Raw genomic sequence first — 15,941 nt, forward strand, 5'->3', positions numbered from 1 at the left:
GTTCAACGCAAGGGATTGGCAGTGTTATGATTAAGCATCATGATGGTGCAGTTCAAGAGGTACAAGGAGTAAGATATGTTCTAGACCTCAAGAAGAATTTAATTCCTTAGGCACCCTTGAATCCCAAGGTTGCAAATTTTATTTTGAGAATAATATACTTAAGGTTGCTAGAGGGGCATTAGTGATAATGAAGGCTCCAAGAAGAGGTTTGCTTTACTTGTTGGAGGGCAAAACCATGGAAAAATAGGTAGCTATGGTGGCAGAAGGTGATCAAGAGGATACATCTTCTCTATGGCATATAAGGTTGGGGCATGTGGGAAACAAAGCACTGCAAGGGTTAATTAAACAAGGGATTTTAAAGGGAGCCAAAAGTGGAAAAATAGATTTTTGTGAACACTACATTCTTGGCAAACAAACAAGGGTAAAATTTGGCACTGCAATACATCAAACTGAGGGTATATTGGAGTATGTACACTCAGATGTCTGGGGACCTAAAAAGAATGAATCTTTAGGAGGGAAGAGATGGTTTGTGTCCTTTATTGATGATTACTCACGAGGATCATGGATTTATATGATGAAGCACAAACATGAGTATTAGTGTTTGATTTCTGGATTAAGTTTCTTCAATGGAATAATGAATGCAAAAATGTACAGAGAGAAAATGATTAGAAAGTCATGAAAGCTTCAAGGTTCATTGGATTCCATTTTCTCCAAGCAAGGAACTCGGAGACCATATATTACCGTTAGAGGAGTGAGTAACACACTCACTCTCTCACATCATTACAACTCAATCACAACCATTCATTCTTAAGTCATCATATAAGATGCTTACACATGTCATGAGCTATGACTCATTACAATTTAATCTAGATGCCATATGGAATATGATCCAAAGGCGCACGTTACATCTTACAACTTGCATATAATAAAACCAATATAGCAAATACATTTATACACCAATACTCCCTTCTAAATGTTTTACTGATTTCACTCCGAGTGCAGGTCTTAAGTATTCAAACCGATCCTTAGGAAGAGCCTTGGTAAAAATGTCTGCCAATTGTTCCTCTGTTCTGCAGTAGTTCAACTCAATGGTGCCATCTTGAATAGCATCCCTTATGAAGTGATATCTCCTATTGATATGCCTTGTTTTCTGATGGAACACTGGGTTCTTAGACATGGCTATGGCAGAAGTGTTGTCACATAGCAAAGGTGTAGCCTCTACTTGTTCCTCTCCAAAATCAGATAACACAAACCTCAGCCACATTGCTTGTGTTGTAGCTTCTGCAGCACTTACATATTCAGCTTCTGCAATGGATAGAGCCACACTGCATTGCTTAATCGAAGCCCAAAAAAATATCCCTGAGCCAAAACTGAATGCATAACCTGATGTACTCTTCATATCATGCAAGCTTCCTGCCCAGTCACTATCACAATATCCTATCAACACAACAGCTTTTCCCTTCATATACTCAATCCCAAAATCCAATGTCCCTTGTACATATCTCAAGACCCTTTTAGCTGTCCTTATGTGTTTTCCTATAGGCTTATGCATAAATCTTGCTAATAAACAAGATACATACATCAAATCTCATCTAGTAGCTATTAGATATAACAGACTACCAACTATTTTTCTATATAAGCCTTTATCAGCATCCTCACTTCCATCAACCTTGGATAACCTCTCATTGATTGCAAGTGGAGTCTTTACAACTTTACAATCTTTTAAACCAAACTTTTCAAGTAAAGACTTGGCATATTTCTTTTGATGGATGAATATGCCCTTATCTGTTTGAATTATGCCTAAACCAAGGAAATGGTGCAACATTCCTAAGTCTGACATCTCATATTGTTTCATCATATCCATCTTAAACTCTTGAATCATTTCATCAGAGCTTCCTGTGTAGATAATGTTATCTACATACAGAGACACAATAAGCACACCTGCATCACTGAATTTAGTATACAAAGTAGCTTCACTTTGACTTTTCTTGAACCCAGACTTGTTGAAGTATGTATCTATCTCATCATACCAAGCTCTGGGAGCTTGTTTTAGACCATATAAAGCCTTTTTCAACTTGTAAACTTTGTCTTCTTGCCCTTTGACTTCAAATACCTGTGGTTGATCAACATATACTTCCTCATGCATTGTACCATTTACAAATGCAGATTTGACATCTAATTGGAACAATTTCCATTCCTTTTGAGCTGCCAATGCAATTAAGGTTCTAATGGTATTAAGCCTTGCCATAGGTGCAAATGTCTCATTGAAATCAATCCCAGGCTTCTGAGAGTAGCCCTTTGCCACTAATCTTGCCTTGTTTTTCTGCACTGAGCCATCCAGATTAAGCTTTGTTTTATAGACCCATTTGACACCAATTACTGGTTTATCTAATGGCCTATTGACTAACTCCCATGTGTCATTCTTCTTTATCATTTCAATCTCTATGGACATAGCTTTTCTCCAAGCTTCATCCCCTGATGCATTTTCAAAACACTCAGGTTCTATTACATAGAAATTGCATCTCTCATACACTTCCTTCAAGCTCCTAAACCTGAGAGGTGTGTGATCATACTCTTGTGGTCTAGTGTGACTCACTTGTTCCACTTGACTTGGACGAGAAATAATAACTTGGTCTTGTTGCTCTTGTAATGGTTCTGTGCATTCCAATTCTTCATCATTCTCTGTAATTTCAACATCACTCTTTTCATCTTCATATACTTCATTTGAGACTGAAATGGGCAAATTCTTCTTAGCACACGATTTCCAATCCTAGCAAGAGTTCTCATCAAATATTACATCTCTGGAGATAACAATCTTATTAGTTTTAGGATTGAACAACCTGTAACCCTTCTCACAGGTTCCATAACCAAGAAAAATGCGTTTGACACTTGTTGCATCCAGTTTCTGTCTCATCTGTGATGGAACTTGTGCATAGCATAGAGATCCAAACACTCTTAAATGTTTCATTCCTGGCTTCCTTCCACTATAAGCTTCAAAAGGAGCCTTCTTATTCAAGGCTTTGGTAGGACATCTATTGAGAATACAGACTGCAATGTTAATTGCTTCTGCCCAAAACTTAAATGGAATACCTTTCTCTAACAACATACATTTAGCCATTTTTACAATGGTCTTATACCTTCTCTCTGCAACACCATTCTGTTGAGGAGAATAGGCCACTGTGAGCTATCTTTCCACACCAAGATCTTCACAAAACTAAGAAAATTCAAGTGAAGTGTACTCTCCTCCCCTGTCACTTCTTAATTTTTTCAGTTTGTACCCACTTTGTAGTTCAACAGTTGCTTTGAACTTCTTGAACACATTAAATACTTCAGATTTGCTTCTCAGAAAATTGACCCATCCCATTATGGTACAATCATCTGTGAAGGTGAGAAAATACTTGTTTCCAGATTTGGTAGATGTTTGCATTGGTCCACATATGTCAGTGTGAATCAATTCCAGTGGTAAAGCAGCTCTCCACTTTGTTTCTTTAGGAAAAACATCTTTGGAATGCTTTCCAAGTGCACATCCCTCATATACTGTGGTGTTCTTTTTTAGCTCAGGTAGTCTAGTTACCATTTCATGTGCTTGTAGCTGCATTAAAGCATTCATGTTTAAATGCCCGAGTCTTCTATGCCATATCTCAGCAGCTTGCTCAACACTAGCTCTCATGGTAATTTGGATTCCTGGTTGCAATTTCAAGGGAAAACTTCGATTTCCTTTCATAGGGATCTTGACAACCAGGTTAGAGCATGTGAAATCATCATAGATTCTGACTTCAATTCCCCCAAATACAAGGTAGTACCCATGCTCCATCATCTGTCCCACACTTAACAAATTCCCTTTCAAACCAGGTACCAACATTATCTCCCTTATGTACCTTTTGCCTTGCTTAGTTTCAACCAGTAACTTACCCTTTCCAACCACTTCAACCAATTGTCCTGTGCCCATCTCAACTTTGGCAGTGACACTTCTATCTATATTCACCTATAAATCTTCTCTTCCTGTTATGTGGTTACTACAGCCACTGTCAACATACCAAATATCTTCACCTTGCTTCACAGCAACTGCCATACAAATATAGAACATGGTTGGATTGTTCTCCACTTAACCGACATAGTTTGCCTGTTGAGTATCTTTCTTGGACCTACAATCCTTGGCAAAATGCCTTGGCTTATCACATTTATGACATCTTGGTTTCCCCTTGAACCAACACTCTACAAAATGTAATTTGTCACAGTGTTTGCAAGGGTTCTTGGCTCCATCAGAAGATCCAACAATTTTCCCTTGTTGGTGCACAGGTCTGTTATCCCACTTCTTACCCTTTGTCTTCCAATTCTTTGTGGGTTTGAAGTTTTGATTAACATTGTAATTATTCTTCTTGTGGGCTATACTTAAACTAGCAAAAGCTTTCTTAGTACTATTTTCAGAATGCCTCTTAATTTTCTGTTCATACCCTTTTAAAGTCACAACTATATCTTGCACATCAACTATCTCCAAATCCCTAGTATTTTCAATCACAGCTACAATACTATCATAAGATTTAGGGAGGCTAATTAATAACTTCTGCATAATTCTTTGATTTCCAAGATCTTCATCATAACTTTTCATTTGTGTAATAAGATCAAATAATCGCACAAGATACACAGAGAGTGTTTTATGCTTACTCATCCGAGTATATTCAAAATTAGGCCTTAAACTTTGAAGTTTCACAAATCTCACTTGTTTGTCTCCAATGAACTCTTGCTTCAGTACATCCCAAGCCTCCTTTGCCGTCTCTAGTATGGCGATCCTAGGGAAAATTTCATCTGACACAGCTCCTTGAATGATGCTGAGAGCCTTAACATCTTTAACTATGGTCTCCTTCAGGAGCTTAAGCTCAGTTGCAGTGATCTCTTCCTCTTTCTTCGCCAAAGAACTGTACCCCTTCTCAACCATATCCCACAAATCGTGAGATCTGAATATGGTCTTCATCTTTATTTGCCAAATCAAAGTTTTCTCTATTGAAAACCGATGCCCGAAGATCAGCACCACTCGATCCAGCCATATTAGACTTGTTATCGAGTAACCCAGAAATTTTCAAAGTTTTCTTCGGTCGTAGCAACACCCAATTCTCCTCCGAGTTCCGTCGCTATCAACCACGTCACAATTTCACGCCTAGATCAAGATCCAACCTGGCTCTGAGGCCATATTAGTGTTTGATTTCTGGATTGAGTTTCTTCAATAGAATAATGAATGCAGAAACGTACAGACAAAAGGATTAGAAAACCATGAAAGCTTCAAGGTTCATTGGATTCCATTTTCTCCAAGCAAGGAACTCGGAGACCATATATTACCGTTAGAGGAGTGAGTAACACACTCACTCTCTCACATCATTACAACTCAATCACAACCATCCATTCTTAAGTCATCATATAAGATGCTTACACATGTCATGAGCTATGACTCGTTACAATTTAATCTAGATGCCATATGGAATATGATCCAAAGGCTCACATTACATCTTACAACTTGCATATAATAAAACAAATATAGCAAATACATTTATACACCAATAATGAGGTGTTGAATAATTTTTTGGAATGGAAAAACACGGTTGAAAAGAAGACTGGAAAGAAGTTGAAAGTCTTAAGAAATGATAATGGCGGGGAATATACTTCTAATCCCTTCTTCAAGATATGCAAAAAGGAATGTATTACTCGTCACTTTAGTGTTAGAGAAACTCCCCAACAAAATGGTGTTGCAGAGAGGTTGAATCGAACATTACTGGAAAAGGTGAGATGTATGCTTTCACAAGCAAAATTGCAATAAAGATTTTGGGCAGAAGCATTAAATTATGCATGCCATATTTTGAATCGTCTACCTTCTGCAGCTTTAAATGGTAAGACTCCAATGGAATTATGGTCAGGAAAAATAGCTCAAGACTATGAAAGACTAAGGGTTTTTGGGTGTGATGCTTACTACCATGTGAAAGAAAACAAACTGGATCTGAGAGCAAGGAAAGCTATCTTTTTAGGGTTCCATAGTGGTGTCAAGGGATTCAGGTTATGGAGCACAGAACCCAAGAAGGTAGTAGTGAGTAGAGATGTGATGTTTAATGAATCCCATATGAAACCTAAAGAGGACAGGAATGTTGTCCATGAGGTGGAGCTATCAATAGATAATTCTAAAAAATCTAGCATCGAGAATGATGAACAAAATTGTGTCGACCAAGAAGAAAGACAAGACGAAGAAGCTGTGGTTGATGATATTCAAGAAGAGTGCATTGCCAAGAGGAGAGGAAAAAGAGATGTTGTGCTTCCTGCCAGATTCAAAGATTGTGTTGTATGTATGGCATACGCGTTACCAGTAATCGAAGTTGATATCCTTACAAGTTTTACTGAAGCACCGAGTAGTGGAGAAGCAAAGCATTGACATGAAGCTATGGATGACGAGATGTTGTCACTCAAGAAGAATAAAACCTAGGAATTGGTGGAGTTGCCTCAAGGAAAGAAGGCCATTGGGTGCAAGTGTGTATATGCAAAGAAGGATGGAATAAATCATGGAAGTCCAGTAAGGTTCAAAGCTAGACTAGTGGCTAAAGGTTATGCGCAGAAGGAAGGAGTAGATTATAACGAAATCTTTTCTCCTGTAGTGAAACACTCATCCATCTGAATTCTACTTGCATTAGTGGCACAATTTGATCTCGAGTTAGTCCAGTTAGATGTAAAAATTGTTTTTTTACATGGAAATTTTTCTGAAGAGATTTACATAAGGCAACCTAAAGGTTATGAAGAACAAGGAAAATAGGTTCTAGTCTGCAAGCTCAACAAGTCACTATATGGTTTAAAGCAATCACCGAGGCAATGGTATTTGAGGTTTGATAAGTTTATGAAGGACCAGGAGTACACTAGAAGTCATTACGACCATTGCGTGTATCACAAGAAATTAAGTGGAGGTACATATGTCTACTTATTTATTTATGTGGATGATATGCTTATTGCCTTTAGTGATATAACTGACATTACAAACCTCAAAGCTCAGATGCAGAAAGAGTTTGAGATGAAAGATCTTCGTGAAGCAAGGAAGATTTTGGGGATGGAGATTACTCAAAACAGGAAGGAGGGACTGGTGTATTTATCGCAGAAACAGTACTTGGAAAAACTGCTACACAAGTTTGGCATTAGTGAGGAAACCAAATCTGTGAGTACACCTCTTGCTCCTCATTTTAAGTTGAGCACTCAACTATGCCCTAAGCGTGATGAAGAAAAAGCTAGGATGAAAGATGTTCCTTATTCCAGTTTGGTTGGAGGGTTGATGTATGCTATAGTATGTACTCAGCCCGATATTGCTTATGCAGTAGGAATTGTAAGTAGGTTTATGCATAATCCTGGAAAAATGCATTGGGATGCTGCTAAATGGATACTGAGTTATCTTCATGGAACAAGGAATACAGGAATTTGTTTTGAACAGAATGACGGAGAAATTGATAAATTCTCCATTAGTTATGTGGACTCTGATTTTGCTAGTGATTTAGACAAAAGAAGGTCTAACATGGGGTATGTATTCACTATGGCGAAAAGTCTTATATGTTGGAGATAAATACTACAACCAACCGTTGCTTTATCAACCACAGAAGCTGAATATATGGCGATGGTTGAGGCTATTAAGGAGGCCATTTGGACACTTGGTTTGATAGAAGATTTGGGTGTAAATCAACACAAGTTGGATGTGTATTGTGATAGTCAAAGTGCCATTTACTTGGCAAAGTATCAAGTACATCATGCGAGGACCAAGCATATAGATGTGCGATATCATTTTGTTCGAGAGATTATAGCTGAAGGTGAGATTCTTGTTAAGAAGATTGCTACGACTGATAATCCTGCTGATATGTTAACAAAGGTAGTTGGTGATTAAAGTTCAAGCATTGCTTGGATTTGGTGCATGTTAGACAAGTTTGAAACTTGACAATGGTGGAGCAACGGAAGCAGATGAAATCTCTGATGGAATTTCTTACCAAGGTGGAGATTGTTGGATTTGGTATGAAATTAGAATTGTATTCCTAACTAAAGTAGGAATCCTAGTTGTAATGAGTATAGGAAACTTGGACGCAAGTTTCCAGGTGGTGTTTGGATTCTAACTTAGTTTTGAATTAGGTTTGTGGCTAGGTTGTCTAGTATAAATATGAGTAAACCTTAACGTTAGGGTGTGTGATTAAGAGAGAGAGACTTGAGAGGCAAGAGAACTATTGTGAAGTTTAATGTGAGTTCTTTTGTAATCCTTTATTGATTAATAAAGTGAGTTTCCGTTGTTCATATCTTTGAGATTGTTTTGGTTTAGTCATCTTGCTTGTGTTACAACAAATCGTACACTACTACTCAACAGTCTCATCCCATCGTTGCAGAGACCAAATTGTACAACAAAAACAGGCTAAATACTAGTAATGCTTTTGTGTTAGAGATCTTTCACCAGTAATTGAGATTTAAGTTTTTTATCTTCTTCTTGTGTTTGCATCTAAATATATGTAAATTTGATGATTCATTGTAATTTTTGCGGTATGCATATGCAAAGCTTAATTGAGTTCATACCAAGCAAATTTTAAGTATGCAAATATAGAAGTTAAACTTACATTTTTGCATACAATATGTATGTAGCAAAAAAAAAAAATATATCATTTGATTTTGGGGTAATTGTTTTAGCTAGCCCACCCACAAAATTTTTTTTGGCTCCATCCTTGCATATAGGCACAAAAATACACAGGGAATCCATACGGAAACCTTTCTTTAGGGTACCTGAATGATCCCCATATATTATTCGGATACGTTTCTGAACATATTTCATGAGAACTCACATGGTTTTGTTTCCCAACTAGTGATATTAGACATTACATACGGATTTCATACTGCTTCACAATTATATCATCAATGAACACATTATGGTTGCAGAATTTAATCCATTACTTACATTCGACCTTATGAATACAACATATAACCGAAAGAACACAGGAACTAGGGACTCTAATAAGAATTATAAGACACATAAAAACTGTGGGTATTCTTCCAGCTAACAGAAGTTCCCTTTTCAGCCCCGGGCTTTTGTCGACCGGACAAGGAACAAGCTAGGTTATCGCCCCATGTGACGGTGCATTTTGTCAAAAAACATGATGACTAAACTTGGGCCAAAACTGAAGTGGATGGTAAGGTTGTTGGGAAGCAGTGACATGGTATCTTTCTGCTGTATATAATCCATTGAAAGATACTGGTTTCTTCTTTCTTTTCTATTTTTTTTTCTCCTCTCCATTTATCTAGTTTGATATTCCAAAGAAACGATTGTCACACTTCCATTTTCTCCTGTACTTCTCTGTATTATAATTGATTGGACTTAGACAAACACGGGATCAGGCTTATCCATGAAGAGCAGGAAAATTAATCTATAAGACATTTGAATTAGGGTGTGACATAGAAATGTGAGGGGTTGAGTAGGGCATGATTTTGCAACTTGCAACCTTTATACAACATTAATTGACCAGTCACCTTTAAAAAATTAGTGAGAGGATAGAAGCACGTGACCTAGCTACTATTTATATACCTTAATATGCAGTGACAATTTCAACCTCATAGTTTGTAAAAAAAAATAAAAAAACACACAAAATCACTTTTGATGTGTAAATCCTTTCTTGCAACTGATGAACTCATAATCCACATGAACAGTAACCAGAATCGGTTGAGCACATAAGGCAAATAGAAGCCTTTCTTCATTGTTTGCAGTCCTGTATCAATCAATAAAAATACGTCTCTTCGCTTTGTTGTTCTTTCCTCTCACTTCATTTTCGAATATTTGTTTAACGGTGCAAGAATAGTCTTTGTCTAGCATAATGCCCTTATGTTCAATGAAGGATAATGCTTTATGAAGTTATATATATCACATCTCCTCCATATTGAATTCCCTGATGATACTCATACGGCAACCCAAAATCTAGTGATAGATCATAAATGTTGGGGAGAAAGCTCAACTCTCGAGCAGCTTGCATGGTTTCTACAACCTAGCGCATAAGCCCAACGCTCACGCCAATCAAGAGGTGTGAATGATATGATTTTAGTAGATGGACGAACGACGTAGAAAAAAAAATTAGAGAACAATAAAAAAAAATTATTAGATACTTTGTGGGGTGTATGTTGAAAGTGTGGAGTGTGAAGGTATTATGGAAAAGTTTGTGAAGTGTATTCACACAAATTTAATTGAAAAAAAAAAAAGTGAGATGTATTAAATATGTAGATTGTATTTAACAATATGTGAGGTGTTAATAAAACAAGCCTTTACAAATTTACCACCCGCAAGTTTTCACATCCTCTATTATCTAGATTTAACATTGTCTAGATGTTAAATTCATTGATTTAATTTTGTTTAGACGTTAAATTATCTTCTCCTTCCCAGTAATCTAAACCCCACAATCCATCAATAAAACAATTGCACAGATAGCACTGGAAATTAGCCAAATTGTAACCTTCCCACATATGTATGTAAAGCAATAGAGATTGTTGCAGAGATTTACAGAGAGCAGAGAAAGAAGATTTAGTGAGAGAGAGAAAACTTGTAAAGGAAGAAAAGAGAATCTGTATATTTCTTGTATTGTAAACTTGCAAAGAGAATGTTATTACATGAGATATATAAATATCTTACAATTGTTTAACAACTAAGCTAACAACCTTAACATAATTGCCTAACTAATCTTGTGCCACATGGCATATTATAGAACCATTGATTCATCACAGTTATACTGTTATCATCCCCCCTCAAGCTCAGGAGAGAAAGTCCAAGCCTGAGATTGCAGCAATGGGTACGAAACAAGGGTGATGACAGTCCATTGGTCAAGATATCTGCAAACTGCTCATTAGAGGACACAAATTGCATTTGTATAAGTTGCTTGGCAACTCTCTCTCGGACGAAATGAACATCAATTTCTATGTGTTTTGTCCTCTGATGCATGACAGGATTGCAAGTAAGATCAATCGTGGACAAATTATCACAAAACATAGTTGTTGGAGTAGGGACTATAATATGCAAAAAGGTAAGTAATTGCCTAATCCAATCAATTTCAGCTGTTGTGGAAGCAATTGCCCTATATGCAACTTCAGTAGAAGATCAAGAAGCAGTATTTTGTTTCTTAGAGGACCAATACATAGGATTTGAGCCCAAGAACACTAAACAGTTATTAATCTTCTGTCCCTGGGATCCCCTGCCTAATCATCATCACTATATGCATGCAAGTCTGAATCCCCTTTGCCAAACTGAATACCATAAGATTTTGTTCCCTTTAAGTATCGCAGAATACATTTAACAGCTAAGACATGGGACTGCATTGGATTTTTCATAAACTGACATACTTGATGAATTGAGAATGCAATGTCGGGTCTTGTGAAAGTGAGGTATTGGAGAGCCACATTAACACTTCTATACATTTCTGGATTGTTGAAAGGAGTGCCATTATCCTTTAACAATGATTATAAGGCAAACAAGGTGTTGCACATGGTTTAGAATCAACCATTTCTGTTTTTATAAGTAAATCATACACATATTTTGCCTAAGACAAGAACAGACCTAATGCATTTTGTATGATTTGAATGCCAAGAAAATAATGTAAAGCCCCCAAATCTTTGAGATCAAGTTCTTGAGACAAAACATCTATAACTTTAGTGATTGCATTATTGGAACTGCCTATGATTATAATGTCATCGACATAAAGTAGGAGAATGACAATATGTGGACCAACACACTTCACAAATAAAATGAGTCTGCATAGGTAGATTAAAACCCTAGAGTAGGCAAAAATGTTGTAAATCTTCATTCCAAGCTCTAGGAGCCTATTTAAGACCATATAATGATTTATGCAATTTGCAAACAAAGGAAGAATGTATAAGATCAATAAAACCTGGTGGTTGAGCCATGTAGACTTCTTCTTGCAAGATGCCATGAAGGAAGGCATTCTTGACATCAAGTTGCCTTAGAGACCATCCAAAGTTAGCAGCCAAAGCAAGAACTAGTCTAACAATAGTTGGTTTAACTATAGGACTAAAGGTCTCCCCAAAATCAATCCCTGCCTCTTGATTAAATCCTTTTTGCAACCAATATTCTTGCCCCTTGATTAAATCCTTTTGCAACCAATCTAGTCTTATACCTAGAAATTGTACCATCTGCAATTTTTTTTTTTTTTTTTTTTTTTTTTATCTTGTAAACCCACTTACATCCCACTAATTTTTTGTTGGAAGGAAGAGGAACCAAAGTCCAAGTACCACTAATTTTTTTGTTGAGAGTGTAAAAGAACTAGTTCTTCTTCCTTTGCATCACACCACACAAATGACTTGAGTGCAGATTTATAAGAAATTGGTCCTTTTTGAGACAAATCATCTTCAACACTAGCAGCAATAGTAGTAAAGAAAGCATTTTTCTTTGAAATTTGACTCTTGGACCTTGTTTGCATTGGATGGAGATTCAAACAAGGAATATGAAGTACAACCTGTAATTGTTGAGGTTAAAACTCAAAGGATGCAGATATACTCTCAGAAGATTGTGAAGAACAAGGTGGAGATAAACTTTTTGAAGAATTGGAAGAGGCCACATGGATTGGTGATGAGGAGGATTTGGTTGATATACTTTATAAATGTTGTGATGGTGTAATAATTGACTGAGATGAGCTAGCAGATGTGTTTTCTGTACTTGGAGATGCCTTTCTAGTATCCAAATTAATTGCACCAGAGATGATCCCAGAATGTGGAACAACAGTATTGGTATGAGTAGTAGTGACTAAGGGAGATGGTACCGCTAGAGTAGACACTGTTGTTGGTTTTGATTGACTTGTAGGTTTAATTTGAGCAACTAACAAAGGATATGGGAAGGTGTTCTCATAAAAAATAACAAGTCTAGAGATGTAGATTTTTTTTTTTTTTTGGTAAACCTTTTATACCTAGTCATATCCTAAAAAGAGACACTATGTAGTCTTTGGTTATAGCTTAGTACTATTATAAGGCTTCAATAATGGAAAGTAAGAACAACCAAAGATTTGAGATGTTGTATATTAGGGACATGTTTATACACTGCTTCGAAAGGAGATTGGTTATTTAACACAGATGAGAGCATTCTGTTAATTAGGTAAATTGCATTTGGCATGCAAATGACCAAAAACTACAAGGTAATAAAGTAGTTTGCAAAAGAGTGATAGAAGTCTCTATAATGTGCCCCTGTTTCCTTTCAACTAGGCCATTTTTCTCTAAGAGTATGAGAACAAGAAAATCTGGTGGCTAATCCCCTTATCAAGAAGAAAAGTTTGAACTAAATTACTAATATATTCCCCCTTCTATCACTTTGCAAAGTTTTAAAAGAAATTGCAAAATGATTGAATGCAAACTTATAGAAACCAATGAAAACATAACAAACTTTACTTCTATTAAGTAGGGGAAAATCCAACAATATCATGTTCATTCATCAATGAATATCACATAGTATTTGTAACCATCTACAAAATTACAAGGAGCTGGGCCTACACATCACGATGTACTACTGTAAAAGGATGAATAGACTTAGAGATTGATGTAGGGAAGGGTAATTTGCTAAACTTGCCCTTTAAACAAGCATGACATGGTAAAAGGGGATGAATTTGGTATACAAGACACATTAGACATTTTCAACATTGTAGAAACAATGGGATTAGAAAGGTGTCCTAACCTATTATGCCATAAACTGGAAGTAACTTGCTGTCCAAGAAAAGCAGCCTTAAATACTTATGGTTGAATCACTGACAAAGCTGACAATGGAATGAGATGCAATCCATTAATGCACATTCCCTTGAACAAAATTCTCCCTGTAGCCTTGCCCTGTATCCAGAAACAAAATGCATCAAATATTAGCCAACAATTGTTGTCCAAACAGATCCTATGTATAGAAAGCAAATTCTGTGTAATTTTAAGCACATAAAATTTTGAATGTTTCATAGGAGTTTGGAGAATAGAACCATAGAACCAATATGAGATATTGGTAAACCTACACCATTAGTTATCTAAATGGTTTCAGTAAAGGGGAAAGGTGTTACCAAAGATAGGTTATGCAAATTAGCAGTCATGATTTATAGCTCTTGAGTCAATGAGCCACATTTGATGAGGTGGTGTAGAAGGAGCAACATGAATAACATACATGGATGAAGATGCTGAGTTAATGTTGGCATTTCGAAAATGACAAAATTGAACAACATGATTCTTTTTGCCACAGATTTGACAACCTTAAACTGGAGATGAATCAATGTTTCTATATCTGTAGGTATTAGCATAACGACCATATTTACCATAAATTTGACATGGTTATGCAGAAGACTTTAGTGGAGAAGTGCCAAGAATTCCAGAGAAGAATTGTTGAAGGAATGCCTTGAATTCCCAAACAGGAAATTAGAGTTGTAATTGTATTTGCCATTGCCCTTGTTCTTGAAGTTAGTTCCTTGATTCCCATATGACATTCCCTTAGAAGAATTTCTAGAAGAATAATGCTAACCAGAATTAGATGACACCAAGTTAGACTCTTTTGAACCAGATCCACTGTTCTTAGCAGCCATTGCAGACAAAAAATGGAGTAGCATGAGCATTATCAACCATGGCTTCCTCAGCAAGTAATTGAGACCTTAAGCCTTTCATGAAAATAACATTTTCCCTTCCTCGGATAATCGATCGAATTGTATTGTACTCCGTAGAGAAACCATTCAAAATGAGGATAACAATATTATCATCCTCAAATTATACTCCAATAGCAGAAAGGTAATCTCGAGCTTCTTTGATTCTTTAAAGATAATGAGAGATAGAGTCAGTACCTTTCTTAATATTTTGCAATTCTGTCTTCATCTAGAAAATAGTGGTCTAAGTAATAATGGAGAATTGCTCATTCATTCATATCCACAGATCACGAGTACTTGTACTCCTAATTGCACATGACACCGTATAGGGAGACAAAGTAGCAGTAATTAGTTGCATCAAGACCCTGTCATGGAGTTTCCAAATCTTATATTCATCAATCTCAGTCATGGAGGAAGAATTACCATAATTAACCTCAGAATCACTTGAATTTAACGTTGTAAAACGAGCTGGTCATGGATGTGAGCCATCAACCCTAAGATGGCATGACCTTTGAGTCGTAACTCCATTTGAAAATTTCATGTAAGATAATTGGAATCATCGAGCTTAATTGTGACAGATGAAGAAACCGTAGAAATCAGAGAAGTTATCAGAGATTGCACAATCTACAATTGAGCTGCAGTCACCATTGTTGTAGTTATAGAAGAAATTTTGATGTAGATTCAGTGAGGAATATCAACAAACACTTGGTGTGACGCTAATACAAAATAACCATCGCAAAATTGGGAAAGAACATAAACCCTAGAATCGCAAAGATCCAAGAAAAACAAGAAAGTAAGTTCAATGGAACTTACTGAATTAAGCGGAAGCATAAGAAATCCAAGATCGAAGAATTGCAAGCTACGTGGCTTATGCGGTGATTGATACCATGTAAAGCAATAGAGATTGTTGCAGAGATTTACAGAGAGTAGAGAAAGAAGATTTAGTGAGAGAGAGAAAGCTTGTAAAGGAAGAAAAGAGAATCTGTATATTTCTTGTATTGTAAACTTACAAAGAGAATGTTATTACATGAGATATATATATATATCTCTCTCTTACAATTGCTTAACAACTAAGCTAACAACCTTAACATAATTGTCTAACTAATCTTACGCCACATGGCATATTTATAGAACCATTGACTCATTACAGTTATACTTATCAATGTATTGGTCTGCTAACTATTTTGATAAGGACTTCATCTGATATTAGCCAAATTGTAACCTTGCATAGAAACATCTTTGCCCCATATCAGTTTGATAAAACCAAAGTTGCCTATGAAAGATACAGATTCAATGATAAATAAAACGATCTTA

General features: G+C 36.4%; 1 protein-coding gene and 1 long non-coding RNA gene across 2 annotated transcripts; both read right to left on the reverse strand.

Annotated features, from left to right (window-relative positions):
- Positions 1-4,105: 4,105 nt before the first annotated feature.
- Positions 4,106-4,972, reverse strand: LOC137728230 (uncharacterized). Its single transcript, XM_068467077.2, has one exon. The coding sequence runs from the start codon at positions 4,970-4,972 to the stop codon at positions 4,106-4,108; it is 867 nt and encodes a 288-aa protein (XP_068323178.2).
- An 8,451-nt stretch (positions 4,973-13,423) lies between these two features.
- LOC148693606 (uncharacterized) lies at positions 13,424-15,717 on the reverse strand. Its single transcript, XR_015952769.1, has 2 exons — positions 14,310-15,717; positions 13,424-13,845 (listed from the first exon to the last, which is right to left on the reverse strand). It is a non-coding gene; the product is annotated as an uncharacterized LOC148693606 (long non-coding RNA).
- Positions 15,718-15,941: the final 224 nt, after the last annotated feature.

Source organism: Pyrus communis, chromosome 10 (assembly GCF_041283825.1).
Source record: "Pyrus communis isolate YQ-2024b chromosome 10, ASM4128382v1, whole genome shotgun sequence".
NCBI classification, from domain to species: domain Eukaryota; kingdom Viridiplantae; phylum Streptophyta; class Magnoliopsida; order Rosales; family Rosaceae; genus Pyrus; species Pyrus communis.